Below are 20,942 nucleotides of genomic sequence, written 5' to 3'. Positions count from 1 at the left end.
GGGGTATTCTTGTAAAACCACATATGTATCTTTTTTCCTTTTTATTTTTTCTCTTTTTCCCTTTTTCCTTTTTCTTTTTTCTTTATTTTTTCCTTTTTGTAATGACCACAAAGGGGGCCCACACTTGTAGTCGTTGGGGCTCCAACGGTCAGATTTCTGACCGTTGGGGCTCCAACGGTCAGATTTCTGACCGTTGGGGCTCCCAACGACTACAAGGGAGCCCCCCTTGTGGTTCCTTTTAGTGCTTCCCTCCTCTATAAATAGAGGAGGTCTTCCCCTCTTAAATGTATGGGTTTTTACACCCTTCTCTTCCTTTCTTCAATAAATCCAACTTATGACTTTAAGTCATTTCCTATATTTGTGAGTTTTTGTGTGTGCACATTTGGTGTTTGTGTTCTTGGCTCTTGTAGTCACTCTTAAGGAGTGACTTTTGCTCTATTGGTGCTTCCGCCTCTTTTCATTACAGAAATGAGCATTAGGAAATACTATAATGTTCTTTCTCTTCTTTGGGATGAATTTGCGCTTTTAGAGCCTAAATGGTATTGTCCTCAAGAGGTAGAATTCTGTGAAAATCAAATCAAAATGGAGCATTTCTACCAATTTGTCAATATGCTTAGACTCGAATTTAAATGGACCAAATCAGCTCTCCTTCACAGAGGAGGTGTTCCCACCATAGTTGAAACTTTAGAAGAATTGACTATAGAAGAGAATGGGTTGAAAAAACCCTCCTCTACAAAAAATAAGGAATCGGTGATTGCCATGGCAAGGCCCAAAAGTAACACAAGAGCTTATAAACCTCCTCACTTTCGAAGAAGTCCGAATGGCTATGGTAGAAGCTCAAATGACTATGAATACAAACGTGGTAAATTAATAAGCCACTTTTGAAATGAGTCGGGTCACATTAAGAAATATTGCCCAAAAAGAAGAAGAGAAGATCGAAGAGATGAAAAGAAAGTTGCCTCTAAGGGGTCATCTAGTGAAAAGGGTGGTGTAGATGAAAACTTTAAAAATGTGTCCCTTTCTCCTTCAACCACTATTCAAGGCTCATGCATCTTCTCTCTCCGATACAACCGTCTCTACATGAGTGAACCCCAGTAAGACTTCTTGGATTATTGATTTCAGTGCCTTTTTTTATATGACTCCTAATGAGTCTGTATTATCTGAATGTTATATTAACCCCAATGATTCTTATGTTTCAACTGCCGATGGAACCTCTTTAAAAATTCAAAGCTTTGGTACTTTAAAAAAATTCTTCTAAAATTAGGCAAAATATTTATGTTCCAAACATTAGAAAAGTACCTAAACTAAATATAAATCTCATATTCATTTCTCAAATCACCAATCATGGATGTAGTCACTTTTGTCATCAAGTGGTTTCTTAGTGCAAGATCATCGATCCGAAAGTCGATTGAGAGAGGCTATAGAAGAAGGGACCTCTACTACATAGACAACTTAGAACTTTCAAATCAAGCTTTGTGTGGTTTTGATGAAAAGAAAGACATTGAAAAATGGCATAGGAGATTAGGACATCCAAGCATGTCAAAATTGTATGTATTTTCCTTGAAATTTGTAATGAAAAGGAATTAGTTTGTGAAGATTGCATTCTCGAAAAAATGAAATCTTTACCGTTTAGACCTAGTCATTTTGTCTCTAAAGAACCATTTGAGTTAATCCATTTGAGAGAGAGAGAGAGAAAGGCATGAAAATGATGCAAGAATTGATATCATCAACTAACTTAGAAACAAAAACAAAAATTTTCCTAATATTAGAAGCCAAAAGACATTAGAAAAGAGTAATTTAATTGGATTTGAACAAAGGAATGGTGGCACTTCCAATATGAGTGATGACACTTCTAATGTCAACTTTCTTATCCAGTAATGATTATTTTTGTTATGGTAAGGGATTAATACAAAGAGCTTACCGGCATTGCCCGTAATATGGTTGGTGGCTCCCAAGTCTACGTACCACACTCCCTATTCATTTTGCTTGAGATTAAGTCATGCAAGTGTTGTCAGCGATAAGTCCTTATTTTCCTTGGACTAATCTCCACCTTTCTATGATTTATTCTTATCTTGATTCGCACCTGAACTTTTTTTTAGCAAAATTGGCCAATGGATTATCAGCCATAACATCTTTATACTGACAGTTCACCTTAATGTGATCACACTTCTTACATATATGTAACACATGGAAATGAATGCCCAACATAGGGTGCACCAATAGGAGGTGATGTGGACCTATTTGTGGAAGACTCCAATCCGAATCAGTTGGCCTAAATACTCGAAACAGATCCCATTGTTGCAGATCCAGATGCAAGCCCCAAGGTCCATTTACTTGAATTCGTGGAACCTACCCCTGGGATGCCACCTCATCAACTCAGCCTTGAAGAACATGTGGGACCCAAGCCTAGGGTGCCCCTTCATCTTAATGGAGACTTTGACTCAAGTGGGGCCCACTTGTGAGATGCCCCTCCAGAAATAGCCAAGGAAGAGCAAGTGGGACCCACCTCGTCGGCGCCCCAACCAGCCTTTAAGCCTTTATGGAACTCATGTAGCCCTCTAGAAGGCTCTCTCTAAATGTGGTCAAGAGGAAGTCCAAGAGCTAGACCTAATTTTGGAGAAGTGGACTCTATAATCTATATTAAGTGAGTCCAAGAAGGTCTATCTAATATTAGCATAGGCTCTATTTAGAATTAGGTTCTTTGTATTAAATTGCTATTGTAAGTTGTGTAGCTTTTAAAAAGCCCACCTTGGCTTATATATAGGGCCTTATTTTGTATTGGGTTATGCATCAAAGGAATTGAATCCCATTGGCTCTCAATCTCGCTCTAGATCTTGCCCCCTTCTTTTCTCCCTTCTCTCTATCTCACGAGAATCCCTATTTCTCTCTCTAGCGAGTCCCTATCCCCTGACTCATCTCTCTCTCTCTAAGGGTCAATCCCCTTCTCACATCAGGGTGTTTAGATCCTTAGTGGGTCTGATTCACTCATTGGACCAAGTTGCTGCCTAGTCTCCACTCGGTTCGGTGCGATCAACTACAAATCCTCGGCAATCTTGACCTTCTCAAACCCAACCCACTTAGCCCGGACTTTGTAAGTCGTTAAAACCATACCATTCCCTTAGCCAATTCCAAGTTGGAACTTCACCTAAACCGATTCTGCCCAAAACAGTTTTATGACGGAACCATGCATCGCCGCCCAACCCAAACCGTAGAGCCTCTAGGTCTGAAATTTTGACTCAGTCTACCTTATGATATCTAGATTCAACCCATAATAATTCACAATTTATTGGTTTCTCAATTCTGAGAAACTGATTTTTCAATCCGGATCTCCCTGAACCAAAACACAGACAGCCTGCAGAAACCCTAATTCTACCTGCAACTTCCTGAATTTAGTTCTCCCAAAATATTAGACCTCTGACCCTCAAATTTGGTCAGAAACTAGTATTAGGTGTCTAGATTAATCCCTCAATTTTTGGGATTTTTTTGTGGTGTCGCTTGGGCGTACTGAATTTTTTACCAAAACTGTCAGAAAAACAAAATCCTGTCTACCTGAATCTGACTTTGACCTAACCGAGACCACCTTAGCCCAGCCACGCATCAGGAGGTGTATTGGTTAATGGCAGAATGCCATGGCCTCCTTTGTTCAGAATTTTGACCACCACATCCCCTTCTTCCACCTTGATGAGCACCACCACGACCTCAACCTCAAGGTATATCAGTCAGTCAGTCAGTCACCAAAACCTCATGAGAGCATCCTGGAGCTTGGGTTGAGCCCCATGTCATATTGTAAAGAGACGTTTCATACTAGAGTAATACTGACCTTAAATCTTAAAGGATGGAAGAACAAGGAAGCATTCCAAGGTGGTGGTCAACACGTGATATTCAAGTCCAATCCCATAACGGTTTGCTACACTTTATCTTTGTCTGATACTTCATTGCCAGTCAATGCTAGCTGATTTATAATAATATCTACTTTATTGAGATGCTCCATAATTGACATGGAGCCTTCCTCAAGAGCTAAAATTCCTTCTTGAGGTACATCACCTTCAACTCCAATATCTGAGTATAAGTTTGGACTAACCTGTTCCATTGCTGCATTGTTGTATATTGATCAGCTATCCCAATAAGAACCTCTTTAGACAACATCAAGGTAAAGCATGCAACCAAAGTCTGATACTTCATCCAAACAACACAATTAGAATTTCCAGTAGTCACAAAGGAAAGGACACCCTTTTTTCATCTTTCTATGGATCTAGACTGATCCACCCGAGTTATATGTCTTTCAATCTCAAAGACAAGTTGAGTAACGAAACTGGAAGACAAAACAGAATACGAGGAATTTGAATCCATTGAATAAGATAAAAGGATACAAAGGAGGATAAAAATAACTGAAGGAACGCAAAATCCAAAGACACCCCTACGAAATCCACAGGCCGAAAATCACAAGACAAATACAAAGCTTCAGCACTTAACAAAGTAATTGATGGGTCACTATTTCATAATAAAGGAAATAAGGCAAAGTAAACAAAGCCAATAGAATTGAGATCTGCATTTTGTTTTTTTGCAGATCACAAAGAAACCACCATAAACAGGAAACCATCAGGCTGATACGAATTATGAATGGCCCAAAATATCCTTTCAATCTAATGTGAGATAAAACCTTTTATAGGAGACATACAACAATGACCATAACCTGATTTCAATAAATTAGAACCACTAAATCAAACCGAAGACAATATTTTGAATAGCCAAAGGAAGATCGAGAAAAAGAAAAGAAACAAGGATCAATATAAGAAAGTGGGGCAAGAAGGTAAAAACAGAAATAGTAACAATTGGGAATCAAAGAAACTCAAATTTATAAAAGAGGAATCACAGAAAATAATAGGTTTGAAGGACCAAGAAAACAAGAATATAGGGAAAAAGGAAGAAAGAAACAAAGATTAGGAAGAGAAGATGGATAGAAACTCTAGACCTTAGAACGATGCAATCATTGATCATGGCTCTGATACAATAGATTTTCACCAAAATCAGTGTTGGAAGAGGAATAGATGAAGAAGCTTTTAGGGCTGAAAACACCACAATTCCCAATATGGGAAAACATGTGGTATACCTCATATTCTTTACTTTACATGATATCAGAAATTTCAAGGATACCCCTGTTTGTATTACATATACATAAAACTTAAAGAGGGTGAAAAAGAAAAGTAAAATAAACAGTCAACAAATATATATAAGACGTCAATGGGACTCTTGTGACAGCACGTGTGGATCCATGAACCTAAATCCAGATCCATAGTCATGTCTCAACACTTAGCACTACAAAATTTTCACACTCGAGACAATTTGAAACAAGGCCGTAATGGGCCATGATCACTTACACCTCAGATAAATACATCAAACACATGGTATAATGCATATGTACCTTGGCAAGTGCAAGAAGTGCAGTTTTTGTAACTCCATACATGGCCATTGTTGGTGGTGGATGATAAGCACTAATAGAAGATATAAGAAGAACTGATGATCCCTTTCTTAAGTAAGGTTCAGCAGCCTGCAGAGAAACACAATACAAGATATAACAAGTATGCTTTGGCCAGTAAACTAAGTTGTTCGAACTTTTTATTCAATAAAGTTACCTGCAGAAGAAGGATGGAAGCCTTAAGATTGACTTCCCAAAGTTTATCAAGAATCGTCTCTGGCGTTCCTAAGATCGATTCTGTTGATGGGTTAACAGCAGCATTGGAAACAAGTACATCGATGTGTCCATATTTCTAAAAATGATAGTAAAAGAAAATCAAAGAACAAGTATCAAAAGATAGAATACTTTGAAATATGTAAAATGGAATCAGAAAAATACTAACTTAAATGTGAATAATCCAATTTTTAGATCCTGAAGAAGAATTGAAAATGGATGTTTGAATACTCGCCCACCTAAATGATTAACTAGGTGATTGGGGTCCTGATCTCATTTCCTCTATGGACCATCCAACTGAAATCCATACAAACGGTCCATAGATGTTCAAAGACTTTGAATTGTCATATATATAAATATAATGGGAGAATATTGGCTATACTCTAGAGTATCATACTCACTAGCTAAAATTCATAGGTGCGAGTTTTATTTTATCAATTTCACCCCACAGATGCGCTCAGTATGGTTCATTTACTAGAAAATGCACTTTCGACCGAGTAGCTTTGATGTAAAAGCATGATTTTCATAATGGTGAAATGTTTAGACATTGTAGACTGTTGAATTTTGAAGGCTTTAAAACATTTATTATATAATGCAATCAGACTATCTAGAACATGTTATTGACTAAATAAATCATATAGATCATGTCCTTAGTTGTCAAAGGCACTAGGCGGAGCCTAGGCGGTGAGCCCCTAAAAAGACTAGGCGGGGCCTAGACAGACTAAGAGGTACCCCACAAAAAAAACCATACAAAATATGTAAACAACTATAAAATTAATAACAAACATGTATACAACATAAAATCAATCAATAATAAGCAATAGACAAATAATAACATGTCAAAAACTGTAAAACAATTATATTACATAACCTACTCAAACAAACTAAGAATAAATTAACAATTGAATAAACAAACCATACAACTAACAATGTGAATAAACAATATACAAAAAATAACATCATGCATACAAAAAAATTAACAACAACAATAGACATAATACAAGTAATAGACAAATAAGAAGAAGAAATGAATAATTAAATAAACAAACCATGATGCAACTGATAACCTGCTCAAAAAAATTAAGAATAAATGAGCAATTGAATAACCAAATCATATAACTAACAATGTGAATAAACAATATATAGAAAATAAAATCATGTATACAAAAAAAATTAACAGATAAAAAGAGGAAACCATGCAACAATAAAAGGCAAGTAGGCAACTACATAATTTAAACACAATTAAAGCATTAACAATATTAAATTCACATCCACGTTGTAAAACTTGAGAATTTTCTATGAATTTTCCATGATTATGCATAAATAAAAGTGGAATTTTGCCAAAATATAATTTGCAATTTTAATTAATATTTAAATTTTATTTATGTGGTATTTAATTATTTTTTTTAATTAAATTGGCTTTTAATTGCTAATTTTGGATTGAATAACATTTAGTTGGAAGTATATTTAAGTTAGCAATTAATTTAGCATTTAGAAGGCATTTAAATAATAATTGGTAATTAATTTGCATTTTAATGTAATTAAGTCCATATGGGAGTTGGACCTAGTGGGGACCCTAGGTTGGATCAACTCATTGGGTCACGGACCTTGATCCACTTGGAAAGGATTCGAGTGGAGGGTGCCCAAGGTAGTAGGAAAAAGGAAGTGGAGCAAATGGGCCAAGTGGGCAAGCAAGTGAGAAGCAAGTGGGGGATAGCCAATAGGATTGCCCCACATGGAGAGGAGAGAAGCTTCCTCTCCTTTCTCCTCCCAAAGGTTGACACCCCCTCTCTCTTTCACTCTTGCAAACCCCAACCCTAACTCTCTCACCCCTATTTCAAGCCCTCCCCTCCTCTCATCATCTCATCTCTCCCAAAGCCTCTCTCCCTAGTTCACGAATTTGGATTTCTTGAAGATCGCGATTTTTTGAAGGAGTCTCTCACAAGTTCACGATTTTGAAGGCCCATCACTTTCACTCGTTCAAGTTTTAAAGAGCACTCTCTCCCTCTCTCATTGGTGTTTTGAAGGAAGGCCATCTCTTGCATCACATTTTGGAGAAACACTCTCTTCCTCCATCAATCGCGGTTGTTGGACAAGGAGCTCTCCCTCAATCTCGGTTTTGGAAAAGGTCTCATTCAAGTATTTGGAGGAGGAGGCTCTCTCCTACACGATTTTGGGAATTCTCTCTTGGTTTTTGTGAGAATTTAACAAGAGGTAGGTGGATACTCTAACCTTGCATGGTTGTAAAGTTTCAAAGCATGCTAATCTAGGTTAATTACATGTTAGAAATAGAACTACATGTAAATCTGAACTTAAATCCCATCCTAGAATGATGATTATGTGTTTTAAAATTTCTAAGTGTGTTTGATTTGGGGGTTTTCTCAAATCTGAAATATATATGCATGTTTAGATGTAAATTCATGTAAATTTGAATTTTTAATGAATGTAGAAATGTTATTCTACATGAATTAGAATGTGTAAATGTGTTTGATTTGGGGGTTTTCCCGAATCTAAATTACATGTGCATGTTTAGATGTAAATTCATGCAAATCTGAATTATAAATGAATGTAGGAATGCTATTCTACATGAATTAGAATGTGTTCATGCATTTGATTTAGGGGTTTTCCCAAATCTGAATTATATAAGCATGTTTAGATGTAAATTCATGCAAATCTGAATTTTAATGAACATAGGAATGTTATTCTACATGAATTAGAATGTGTTCACGTATTGGATTTAGGGGTTTTCCCAAATCTGAATTATACATGCATGTTTAATGTGATTACATGAAAATCTGAAATTTTAATGAGTATTGGAATAATGTTTTAAATGAATAAGAATTAATTCATATGGTATATTTGGGGGTTTTACCCAGGGTTACCGAAAGCGCCTAGCTAAAAGGGGAAGCGCGCTTCCCCGAAGCGCGCTTCGGAAGCGCGAAACATCGCGCTTCCGAAGCGTGGGGGGAAGCATCCCCCTTTTTTGGGAAGCGCGCTTCCCTTTAATGGGGGACGTGCTTCCCTTTAATGGGAAGCGCGCTTCCCATCACGCTTCCCCCTCGCTTCCCCTATTTTTTTTTCAATTTTTTTGTATTTTTTATTTTTTATTTTTATTTTTTCGCTTCCCCCTCGCTTCTGAGACGCTTCCTAGGTCGCTTCCGAGACGCTTCCTAGGTCGCTTCCGAGACGCTTCTCGAATCGGTCCTAAGTGGTCCCACGCTTCCCCGCTTCCTAAAATTTTGAAAGTGCCTCGCTTCCCGCTCCCGCTTCCCGTATCGCTTCCCGCTCCCGCTTCCTCAACTGGCAACCATGGTTTTACCCATATCCAATTATGTATGCATGTTGAACAAAAAAAGATTATAGGTAAATCTGAATTTATGCATTGATGAAATCACGCCCTTATGCAACTCTACATGTCATGCATATGATATGCATAAGAAATCATGGTTATGAAAATCTGAATTTTTGAAAGTGCTTATGGGCACATAAAAATCAATTTTAAAAAGGTGCTTAGGGACACAAAAATCGGTTTTTGTGGAGGAATTATATGCACTAAAATTCAGATTATGAATACATGCTTATGGGCACCAAAAAACAGATTTAAGGCACATGCTTGTGTCATGATCATGAACACCAAAATTCAGTTTAAGAATAGATATTGTGTCATGCTTATGGGCACAAAAAATCAGATTTAAGGCACATGCTTGTGCCATGATCATGAACACCAAAAATCCAATTTAAGAATAGACATTGTGTGTCATGCTTATGGGCACAAAAATCAGATTTAAGGCATATATGATCATGAACACCAAAATTCAGTTTAAGAATAGATATTGTGTGTCATGCTTATGGGCACAAAAAGCAGATTTAAGGCACATGCTTGTGCCATGATCATGAGCACCAAAATTCAGTTTAAGAATAGATATTGGGTGTCATGCTTATGGGCACCAAAAATCAGATTTAAGGCACATGCTTGTGCCATGATCATCAACACCAAAATTCAGTTTAAGAATAGATATTGTGTGTCATGCTTATGGGCACCAAAAATCAGATTTAAGGCACATGATTGTGCCATGATCATCAACACCAAAATTCAGTTTAAGCATAGATGTTGTATGACATGCTTATGGGTACCAAAAATTATATTTAAGGTACATGCTTGTGCCATAATTATGAATATTAAATTTTAGTTATGAATGTGCATTGAGTGCCATGCTTGTGGGTACCAAAAATCATATTGAAAGCACATGAGTGTGCTATGTTTATGAAGCATTTAATTTCAGTTATGAAAGTGTTTGAGTGTCATGCTGGGCACCAAAAATCAGATTGAAAGCACATGAGTATGCTATGTTTATGAAGCATTTAATTTCAGTTATGAATGTGTTTGAGTGTCATGTTTGTGGGCACCAAAAATCAGATTTAAAGCACATGATTGTATTATGTTTATGAAATATTTAATTCCAGTTATGAATGTGTATGGAGTACCATGCTTGTGGGCACCAAAAAATAGATTTTGTAGAAAGTAGTGTGTGCCATGCTTATAGGCACCAAAAATCATATTTAAAGCACATGAGTGTGCTATGGTTATGAGAACTGAAATTCAGTTTATGAATGAGTATGGGTGTCATGTTTGTAGGCACTAAAAATTAGATTTGAGGTAAGTGGTATGTGTCATGGTTATGAGCACATAATTTTAGATTTAATACATGATGTGATACGTTATCATGAGATTGTAATATGTTATGATATTGATGTTAAATTATGTAATCAAACTTGTAATTTCGTATATATATTTTATATATATAAGGTAATACATATACATATATATAATATATGTATATGTATTTACCAATTATATATATAAAATATATATAGTCATAGTAAGGGTAGTTTAGGAATTTTACACATATTCTTTTTCGAGAATATGCTTTTTGTATTTTCCTTTTTTTTCTTTTTCTTTATTTATTTTTGCTTTTGCATTTAATGCATTGTACATGCATTGGGAGGGGCCCAACCCACTAGTCGTTGGACCCCTCCAACGGTCACATTTGTGACCGTTGGAGGGGCTCCAACGACTATGTGGAGCCCCTCCCAAGGCCTCCTCCAAAGCCCTATATATATGGGCAGCTCCTCTTGTATTTCTTAAGGGATTTGGGATTATAGCCCAACCTCTTTAGTGTTTATGAAACTTATGGGTGCAAGTGCACATTTGTGATTCGGTGTGTTGTGTTTGTTGTGCACAAGTGTTCTTGAGTGTGTATGTTCACACATTTATTCTTAAGGTTGTTGCATTATCGGCTAAAGTATCTTGTTGAAGATACTTTTACATGGTATCAGAGCCTCGTTGAAAAAGAAGAATTGTGAATCGCCTTCTTTTGCATTCATCGGGAAGTGTGCCTTCAAGTTTTTTGAAATCAAAGAGGATCATCTTCTTCGAGCAATATTTTAGGAGCCTCTTTTGTCAAGAAAGACGCAAAAAATAATTAAGGTACATACTATCTCTTGCATTCTTTCCTCTCTAATGGGCGAAAAAGACACCAATTTCTCTCTTGGGTTTAAGCTTAATGGCTCAAACTATCATGTTTGGGCCGGTAATATGGAAGCCCATATTAAAGGAAAGGGGCTTTGGGGTTACGTTCATAGATCCATACCGGAACCGGAACCCAAAATTACCATTGTTGAAGGAGGGGATATTAAGATCCTTGAAGGGGATGAAAGACAAAAGGCCCTTGAAGAGTATTTTAAGAAACATGATGATTGGGAAATGAAGAACTTCAAGATCTTATCTTGAATTTTCTCATCCGTTGAGACCAAGATAAATGCCAACATCATCAAATTTAAAAGGGCTTCTGAAGCTTGGGTATATCTTGAGAAAATGTACACCTCAAGAGATCTATCCCACAAGTACTTTCTCCAAAAGAGGGCTTTGACTCTCCAACAAAATGACATGACCATTCGGGAGTATTTTGCCGAATTATCCTCTATTTGGGACGAGCTCGCAATTCTTGAACCTAAATGGAGTGGTGAGGCAATCGAATTAAGGCACAAACAACTTGAAGAAGACCGGTTCTTCAATTTTTTAAATGGCCTTAGACCCGAATTTGAACAAGTTCGGTCCTCTCTTCTCTCCGCCTTCACATCCCCCTCACTCGAAGATGTTATCACCAAGCTAAGTGGTGAAGAAACCCGTATGGGGATTGGCAAAAATAATCCTAGCATTCTTGTTACTTCCTCTACTCAATAAGATGGTGAAATGGCTAATGCCGTGTCAAGATCGGGAAATAACATGAGGACCTATAGACCTCCTCATTTCAAGAATCAAGGTCAAGGAGGAAATGATCGGTATGGCAAAAGAGATTATAGCAAAGTAACTTGCTATCATTGTAAAGAACCCGGACATATCAAACCCTTGTGTCCTAAATGGAAGAAATTGATTGCAACGGCTATGGCATCTCAAGTTGAAGAACGACCCTCTTTATCAAGTGAGTCTCTTTCTCTTCAACAAATCGTGGAAACCCTACAACCTCTTCTCAAGGGAGGTACTTCCGGAGCCGCTATGTCATCCTCTTCCCCCGGTAAGACATCTTGGCTTTTAGATTTTGGGGCATCCTTTCACATGACCCCTAGTTATTGCACTCTTTCAAATTTTTCTAAAAATGCTTTTCCATCCTTTGTATCAACCGCGGACGGTACATCTCTTGAGATTAAAGAAATAGGTAATTTTGAAAAACAAGACTTCTTTGTTCCAAAAATTTGTTTTATCCCAAACCTTAACCTAAATCTTCTTTCCGTTTCCCAACTCTCGGACCATGGTTGCGATATAAAATTTTCTTCTAATAAATGTTGGATACAGGATTGCCAGTCATGGAGATTGATTGGGGAAGGCTCTAGAAGAGGAGACCTCTACTACATAGATTTTCTTCAAGTTCCCAAGAGTCAATTTTGCAACGTCGTCCAAAACAAAGACATTCATGTATGGCATAAGAGATTGGGTCATCCCAATATTGTTAAAATCTCGTATTTGCCTTTTGTTAAACATCTTTGTAAAAGTGACTTTTTGTGTAATGAATGCATTCTTGGGAAAATGAAATGTTTGCCTTTTCCTCAAAGATCCATGTTTACGACAAAACCATTTGAAATTGTCCATTCCGATGTATGGGGACCGGCTCCGGTAATGTCAAAAGGAGGTTTTTCATATTATGTGATCTTTGTGGATGACTATACTAGGTTTTGTTGGATCTATTTCCTTAAACATAAACATGAAGTTTTTTCAACCTTTAAAAGTTTTCACATGATGATTTCAAATCAATTCAATGGATGTTTAAAAATCTTTAGGTCTGACTCTGGAGGAGAATACCTCTCAAATGAATTTAAGAGTTATCTTGAAAATTTTGGAATTCTTCACCAAAAATCATGTCCGAAAACCCCTCAACAAAATAGGTTAGCCGAACGAAAGCACAGGCACATCATTGAAACCACTAGGACTTTGCTCATTTCTCAAAACATTCCAAAAAATCTTTGGGCTGAGGCAGCCCTTACCTCTGTCTATCTCATAAACCGACTTCCATCGAAAAATTTAAACAAAATTTCTCCCTTTGAAAAACTGTATGATAAGGAACCTGATTATAGCAAGTTAAGGGTCTTTGGGTGAGTGTTTTGTTCTTACTGATAAGAATGACAAACTTTCTCCAAAAGCCATTCCTTGTGCCTTTCTTGGCTATTCTGAAACCCAAAAGGGGTTTCGTTGTTATGATATCAAAAGTGATAAATTGTATGTTTCCAGAAACGTGAGTTTTTTGGAAAATGTTAGTGGATTTGAACGTTGTGACCCCCATAATGAAAATATGGATTATTCTTTTTTATTTGATTTATTGAATAAGGACGATGATACTAGTGATAATGAGACATATCAAAGTAACCCAAATGAACTTGAAACCGAGGAAAACATCTCCTTGTCTCCTTCGTCACATCAACCTATTGAATTACCTAGAGACCCTATCACCTACTCTCATAGAGATCAAAACAACTTTAGGAGTGCTCTTGACAGATATAATGATGCCAGTCCCAGTGCCTCTCAGAATGAATTGATCCCTCGTAGAACTGAGAGAAGTAGAAGGCCTCCTTCTAGGTTCATTTCCTATGACTCTTTCTCACCAAGATATAGAACCTGCCTTAGTGCCATCCACTCTTATATAGAACCTAGAAATTTTGAAGAAGCACGTAGATGCCCTGAATGGATTAATGCCATGGACAATGAACTTGAGGCTCAGAGAAGAGCCAAAACCTGGGAATTCCAAAATCTTCCTAAAGGCAAGAAAACAATAGGGTGCAGATGGGTTTTAAAAGTAAAAACTAAAAGTGATGGATCCCTTGAAAGGTATAAAGCTCGCTTGGTTGCAAAAGGATATAGTCAAGAATATGGTATTGACTATGAAGAAACTTTTGCTCCTGTAGCTCGTATGGTCACTGTTCGATGTCTTATAACCGTTGCCTCTATCAACAAATGAAACATCTATCAAATGGATGTGAAAAATGCCTTTTTAAATGGCGATTTAAGCGAAGAAGTCTACATGGATGCTCCTCCTGGAATGGAGACTCCTAAGGGAAAGGTGTTTCGTCTTCAGAAAGCACTCTATGGCCTAAAACAAGCTCCCAAGGCTTTGTATGATAGATTTAACTCTGTTATGATTGAGAATGGTTTTTCCTCTTGTTTTACTGACACTGCTCTATTTGTTAGAAAATCCAATGCAGGGATTGTAATTTTACTTCTGTATGTTGATGACATGCTCATCACTGGGAGTGATTCTAACGGGGTTAAAAGTATAAAATCTATCTTAAAAGATAAATTTGAAATGTCTGACTTGGGTTTTTTAACTTATTTTTTGGGAATTGAAGTGGCATACTCTCTTAGAGGATATTTCTTATCTCAAACTAAGCTTGCTTCTGAGATCATTGACAGGTCAGGTATTACAGATGAGAAGCTTTGTGAAACTCCTGCGGTTGTAGGAGCAAAGATGAAAATTGATGATGGAGTTCCCCTGTTGGATCCTACACCCTACAGACAGCTTGTAGGATCTCTGATGTATCTGAGTATTACCAGACCAGATATATCCCATGCAGTCCATACTGCAAGTCAGTTTCAGCATGCGCCTACATCCGTTCACATGAGTGCCATCTTACGGGTCGTAAGATACATAAAGGGTACTCTAAATAAGGGAGTTTTTCTGTCCTCTTCCTCTAACTTAAAATTGATTGCTTATACTGACTCAGATTGGGGAGGTGACCCAAATAACCGTCACTCCACCACTGGTTTTTGTGTGTTCTTAGGAGACTCACTAATTTCATGGAGATGCAAGAAGCAACAAAAGGTGTCGCTCTCCTCAACTGAAGCTGAATATCGTGCCATGGCCACTACTACCATGGAGATTGTTTGGATTCACCAACTGCTAGAAGACATGGGGATCAAAATTGAAGGACCCACCAAGCTATGCTGCGACAACAAAAGTGCAATCTACATTGCAAAAAACCACACCTTTCATGAGCAGACTAAACACATCGAAATGGACTGTCACTATGTTCGTGAAGCATATCTCCGAGGAGTTATCGATCTCCCTTATGTCACGTCCGAATATCAGTTGGCAGATTTCTTTACTAAAGCCTTGTGCGCTCCGCGGTTCAATTTCCTTCTTGGCAAACTATCGGTCATATTGCCCTAAGTTTGAGGGGGGGTGTTAAATTATGTAATCAAACTTGTAATTTCGTATATATATTTTATATATATAAGGTAATACATATATATAGAATATATGTATATGTATTTACCAATTATATATATAAAATATATATAGTCATAGTAAGGGTAGTTTAGGAATTTTACACATTCTTTTTCGAGAATATGTTTTTTGTATTTTCCTTTTTTTTCTTTTTCTTTATTTATTTTTGTTTTTGCATTTAATGCATTATACATGCATTGGGAGGGGCCCAACCCACTAGTCGTTGGACCCCTCCAACGATCACATTTGTGACCGTTGGAGGGGCTCCAACGACTATGTGGAGCCCCTCCCAAGGCCTCCTCCAAAGCCCTATATATATGGGCAGCTCCTCTTGTATTTCTTAAGGGATTTGGGATTATAGCCCAACCTCTTTAGTGTTTATGAAACTTATGGGTGCAAGTGCACATTTGTGATTCGGTGTGTTGTGTTTGTTGTGCACAAGTGTTCTTGAGTGTGTATGTTCACACATTTATTCTTAAGGTTGTTGCGTTATCGGCTAAAGTATCTTGTTGAAGATACTTTTACAATTGAATGTTTTTATGATATGAAACATGATGTGATATGCTACCATGAGATTGTAATATATTCATGATGTTAAGTATGATGTATATGTTGTCATGATATTAATTGTTTTCATAATATGGTATCATAAAATTGAAATATGTTCATGATGTTAAGCATGATGTATATGTTGTCATAATATTGTATATTTTCATGATATAAAGAATGATGTGATATATTGTCATGAGATTGGAATATGATATTAAACATGATGTTGGCATGCAACATGATATGACATGTTGATTATGTAGTGCTATAAGACATAAAATGCATGCATGCACTCATTGATACTCATGAAGAGCTTATGGTTTAAGGAACTTATATGGGGTCATAGTGGACATACGTATGTGTGGCATGTGATTTATATGCATGTACACGAGATTGCTCTTGAGGGGCAAGGGTTGAGGAGAACCCATTGAGTGCTAAAAGTACACCAAGTTATGAATAATACATACACACATAATTTGTTGATTATCGCCTTCACAGGCAAGATGCTTGACCAATTTAGACACCCGAGCATAAATAGGTTATGAAATATATTGAGAAAATAAATGTATAACTACCCTAGAAGGGTAATAAGATGCCTTTACCATGAAGGACAATATGGAAAGTACCCTGGAGGGGTACATGGGCTATTAAGCCATTGGATACTTAAGAGGCACATTTGATAAAATATACAAGCTCTTAACAAAGTGTACCCAATAACCCATTCAGAAAATTGTTTACCTTAGACAGGGTAGGAAGTACAAAACTTCGTTGGACCATATGTGTTATTTGAGAGCATCTCACTTGGTCCTCAATCCTCAGAGTTAAGAGGACGGACTACCAATATGTCCTAGGTGGTAGGTCCAAGACATTTGCAGTAAATATCCCAAGATGCATCATAATTATTGTTGGAGGTTTTCTCTCAGTCATGGACCGTCCGCTTTGGAATCTGATTCATTCAGTCACTCGCTTAGTTGTCAAAGGCGCTAGGCGGAGCCTAGACGGTGGGCCCCTAAAAAGACTAGGCGAAATAGGCGATACCCCCAAATAAAAAAATTTAAAAAACATACAAAATATGTAAACAAACTATTAAAACTAATAACAAACATGTATACAACATCAAATCAATCAACAATAAGCAATAGACACATAATAACATGTTGTCAAACATTGTAAAGCAATTATATTATATAAAAACAGTCAAATAGATAACTCATACGCTTATAGATTATATGTTTTACAATTATAGCTTTCGTTTGGGATCATTTCCAAGAGAAGTGAAGGTCAAGAGTAATAGGTGATAATTCAAATCAATATTTCTCCAATACCCTATATAAAATGAAACATAGGCTAGACGTACGACAGAAATGTCGTATCAGACTACTTGTCTCCATGTAGTGGGATCTCCTAGTTTTCGAAAGGTTCCAAATTCCACTTGAGTATCTAAATCTAGGTCGATACCAGCAAAAGCATCCCAACACTATATCTATAGATACTATGAATCAATCAGCAGATTCGACGTTTCAAAAACATTATAAAAAATAAAGGAATGTAGTAATTTGAAACATCGAGGCCAATCAAATGATCCATTTTTTCATTTAGAAAAATATAATACTAATATTATGTATATGTATTATGATTGTGTTGACTGAATGAATTTCCACCTCTTATGGAATGGGTCAAGGTCTCGGCCGAACAGTAAGAACTAAACAGAACGCCAAATATGTATATATATATATATATATATATAATTATATATATAATATGAACACATAGTATTGTAAATTTATAATATATGTTTATGATATGTTAATATATATAATTATATACAATTATACAAAATATATATATATGTGTGTGCAACTGCGTATCAGACCGAGAGACTACCTCGGTTAAGCTGCCTACGCAGCACCTAGGCTCCGCCTTTGACAACTAAGTAGAGGGGTGAAAGGAGGAGGAATAAAAAAAATAAGGTAAAAAACAAAGCTTTTGGGTGGGAGGAAGAAGAAAAAACAAACAAAAAAAGTTTAAAAAAACATGACAATTATGTCCCGACGGCTTAGGCATGGACAACCTAGGCAGCCTAGGTAAAAACAGGGCCCTACCGCGTTAACTCATAAGCCTAGGCAGTGACCCTACGCTAGGCCACCTAGGCGCAACTTTTGACAACTAAGGTTACTCGGATAAAATACAATCCATAGAATAATAAACCCCCAATGTGGTCTTGGTTGTTTGCGATGAATTGTTCCACGAGTACCTGATGGACTTCGTAATCAAGACAAACAATGACCTTATACTTAAACAGTTATATTGTGAAAAAATAGAAACAAAAATATGCCCTAATAATGCAACATTCCAACGAAGACATGAGCATATTTTGATGAATGTTGCATGACATGAATGAAAATATGAATTAACTAAGAAAAACCAATTATTAGTTATGTTTGCATTGTTGTAGCCTGCCTATATTGTGAACCTCAATGTTGAGTGCATGAACTCATGATTATAGAATGTCTTGCAAATAAATGCATTATGATGTTATGTTATGAATGAATATGAGTTGGTCTGCACGCTTTAGATCTTTATAAGCATGTTGAGTGACCCCGTATTTATATAAACCATCCAGGTGATGAGTAGTTGTGGTGGAGGGATGTGACAACGACACCAATGGACCAAGCTTTTATCAGTTTTGTAATTAGCCTTAGAAAGTAGTTTAACACATTAAGACTTTTGAACATTTTGATTACTCAACTTGTTCAAGATTGATGTAATGTCAAACCTTTACTTTAGACAACATGTTTGATTATGTTGAATGGTTTGATTTATGGTTTGTGGATTATAGGAGATTGGGTATGTTTCAAATTTGGATTTGTCCATTGAAACCGAATTTCGAACTTGGATGTGGACCCGAATCTAAGGGATTTGGATCCAACCCCACGTTGGGTTCAATTACATGTAATCCACTCAAGATTTGTAATCTAAGGCCAATTAAAATTTATTCTGTTGTGTTTGATATTTCGTCATTGGGTAGTCTCTTTCTAGAATTGAGTTCTATGGAGCTATTAAACGCTAATGCTTGCACACAAGCGGTCTCCCTAGAATTTAGTTTTGTAGAGCAATGCCCTATGGACTTGTCATTGATCGTCTTTTCTCGAACGTATTCCAAAGGGCTATTAAACGCTAGCGCTTACGCACAAACGGACTCCTTAAAGCATAGTTCAATTTAGACAATATCATTGATGAGACCTCGCATTAAATTGCATATTAAAAAAAATAGCAAAAATTTTGGGTTAAAATTTTGGGGTGTTACACAAGTCATATTAAAATATCATAAATCATAACTAAACTACTAAGAGTTCATGATAGCTAAAAAATTATATTTAACCAACGTCTTACATGTCAATCTTCATCTCTAAACTATAAATAACCTAAAACTAAACTATCTTTTAGAGCCTATTTGCCAAACATTAGGACAATATTTCTTCAGTGTTGCATCCAACTGTCGCGCGATGATCTCTTTATCTTGGGTCATTTTTTTGGCAAGTGGGTAATCATCATCATCTTCAGAATCTGGAACAATGGTTGGAAGTCCCTCTTTGCATTGTTGTAACATTTTTCTTCTTCAAATTGCTTCTAGTTTAGCAATAATATTAGCACAAAAAGTGGTAGGAATGGATAGAGAATTACATGAACATACATTTTGACGTAAACCTGCAATATGTTACTTAAATCTATGCAATCCACCACTAATAATAGAACCACAAAACACACATCTCAATCTTAACCGTCTATTATCAACGCTTGTGCAGTATTTCCATGCAGGATTATCTCATTAAGGAGACATCGAAAAATCTAAAATAAAACACAACAAAAATTAAAGCATAACCAATTAACCACCATATAAAAATATAGGCATACAGATATTCAACAAGTCTACACACACATAACTAAATTAAGTAAAAAAAAAAAATCAAACAAGCAACTTAGATGTCAAAGGCAGCAAATATGTAGCATATTTAAATATATTTGCAAATATAAAGACATACAACACTATAAGTGTATTCAAGTATAAAATAGTCAAAGAACCCTAATAAGTTTATATAAGTTTACACTAACAACTTGAATTTAATCCTTAGATGATGAACTTGAAAGTCCATCATCATCATCATCATCTGAATCATCTTCATCTATATATTGTTCTTCTTCTACAATTTCTGCAGAGCTAGCTTTTTTTTCTTCCTCTTCTTCTACCATCACCACTTTTTTTCCTTTGTCAGACCTTTTTTTTCTTAGGTCTTTAATAACACGAGTTTTTGCCCCCACCCTATGCCTTGACACTCTGGATGCCTTATCAACAAGATCCCATGTAAGTGATGTGCCATCTTCGAATATTGCATCATCTTCACTTGGTCACAAATCCTTATCATCGACTTCTCTTAAGATGATGGGGTTGAGATCTCCTTTATTCATTCGCTCCTCGTACCTTCGCTTTAATCTTCGATTATATTGCACAAAAACCAAATCATTCAATTTATTATGCAAAAGTTGGATTCTTTTCTTTGTATGAATCAACAAAAAATATATATATAAAGTTAAAATATATACAAATTGACAAATATTATTTAGTAATTAGTAGTAAATAATAATTTATCATTTTAAAAATACTCTAGTTACATTCACAACTGGATGCACTATATCTGAGGCCTAAGACTCGAACAACAAAGGTTTGAAGTTGAAGATAACCAATGACAAAAGAAATCTACCAATCAACTATAAAAAAAATCAAATTAGATGTAATTAAAGTATAAAAGTTATAAAAATAATGCAATGCGAGTTATATGAAATTTAATCATCTTACTTTTCTCTTCTTTTTTGCTAACTCCATCCTAAAAGTCCCACCAGCAGTTCTATATCTTATGAGTTGATCTACTAGT

At 36.3% G+C, this 20,942-nt stretch overlaps 1 protein-coding gene across 2 annotated transcripts in view; it reads right to left on the bottom strand.

Annotated features, from left to right (window-relative positions):
• The window catches only part of IBR1 (indole-3-butyric acid response 1), a 39,786-nt gene that overhangs the window by 15,429 nt on the left and 3,415 nt on the right, over window positions 1–20,942 (bottom strand). For both annotated transcript variants that reach the window (XM_089992214.1, XM_089992215.1), the window contains exons 3-4: window positions 5,634–5,768; window positions 5,423–5,548 (exon numbers count right to left, since the gene is read on the bottom strand). In XM_089992214.1, the coding sequence (XP_089848340.1) occupies window positions 5,423–5,548; window positions 5,634–5,768 (261 nt within the window). The remainder of the gene's footprint in view (window positions 1–5,422; window positions 5,549–5,633; window positions 5,769–20,942) is intronic.

Source organism: Nuphar pumila, chromosome 16, assembly GCF_984573655.1.
Source record: "Nuphar pumila chromosome 16, dmNupPumi1.hap1.1, whole genome shotgun sequence".
Lineage (NCBI taxonomy): Eukaryota > Viridiplantae > Streptophyta > Magnoliopsida > Nymphaeales > Nymphaeaceae > Nuphar > Nuphar pumila.
Note: the sequence above shows the minus strand (reverse complement) of the source record. Positions and strands in the feature narration are given on the sequence as shown.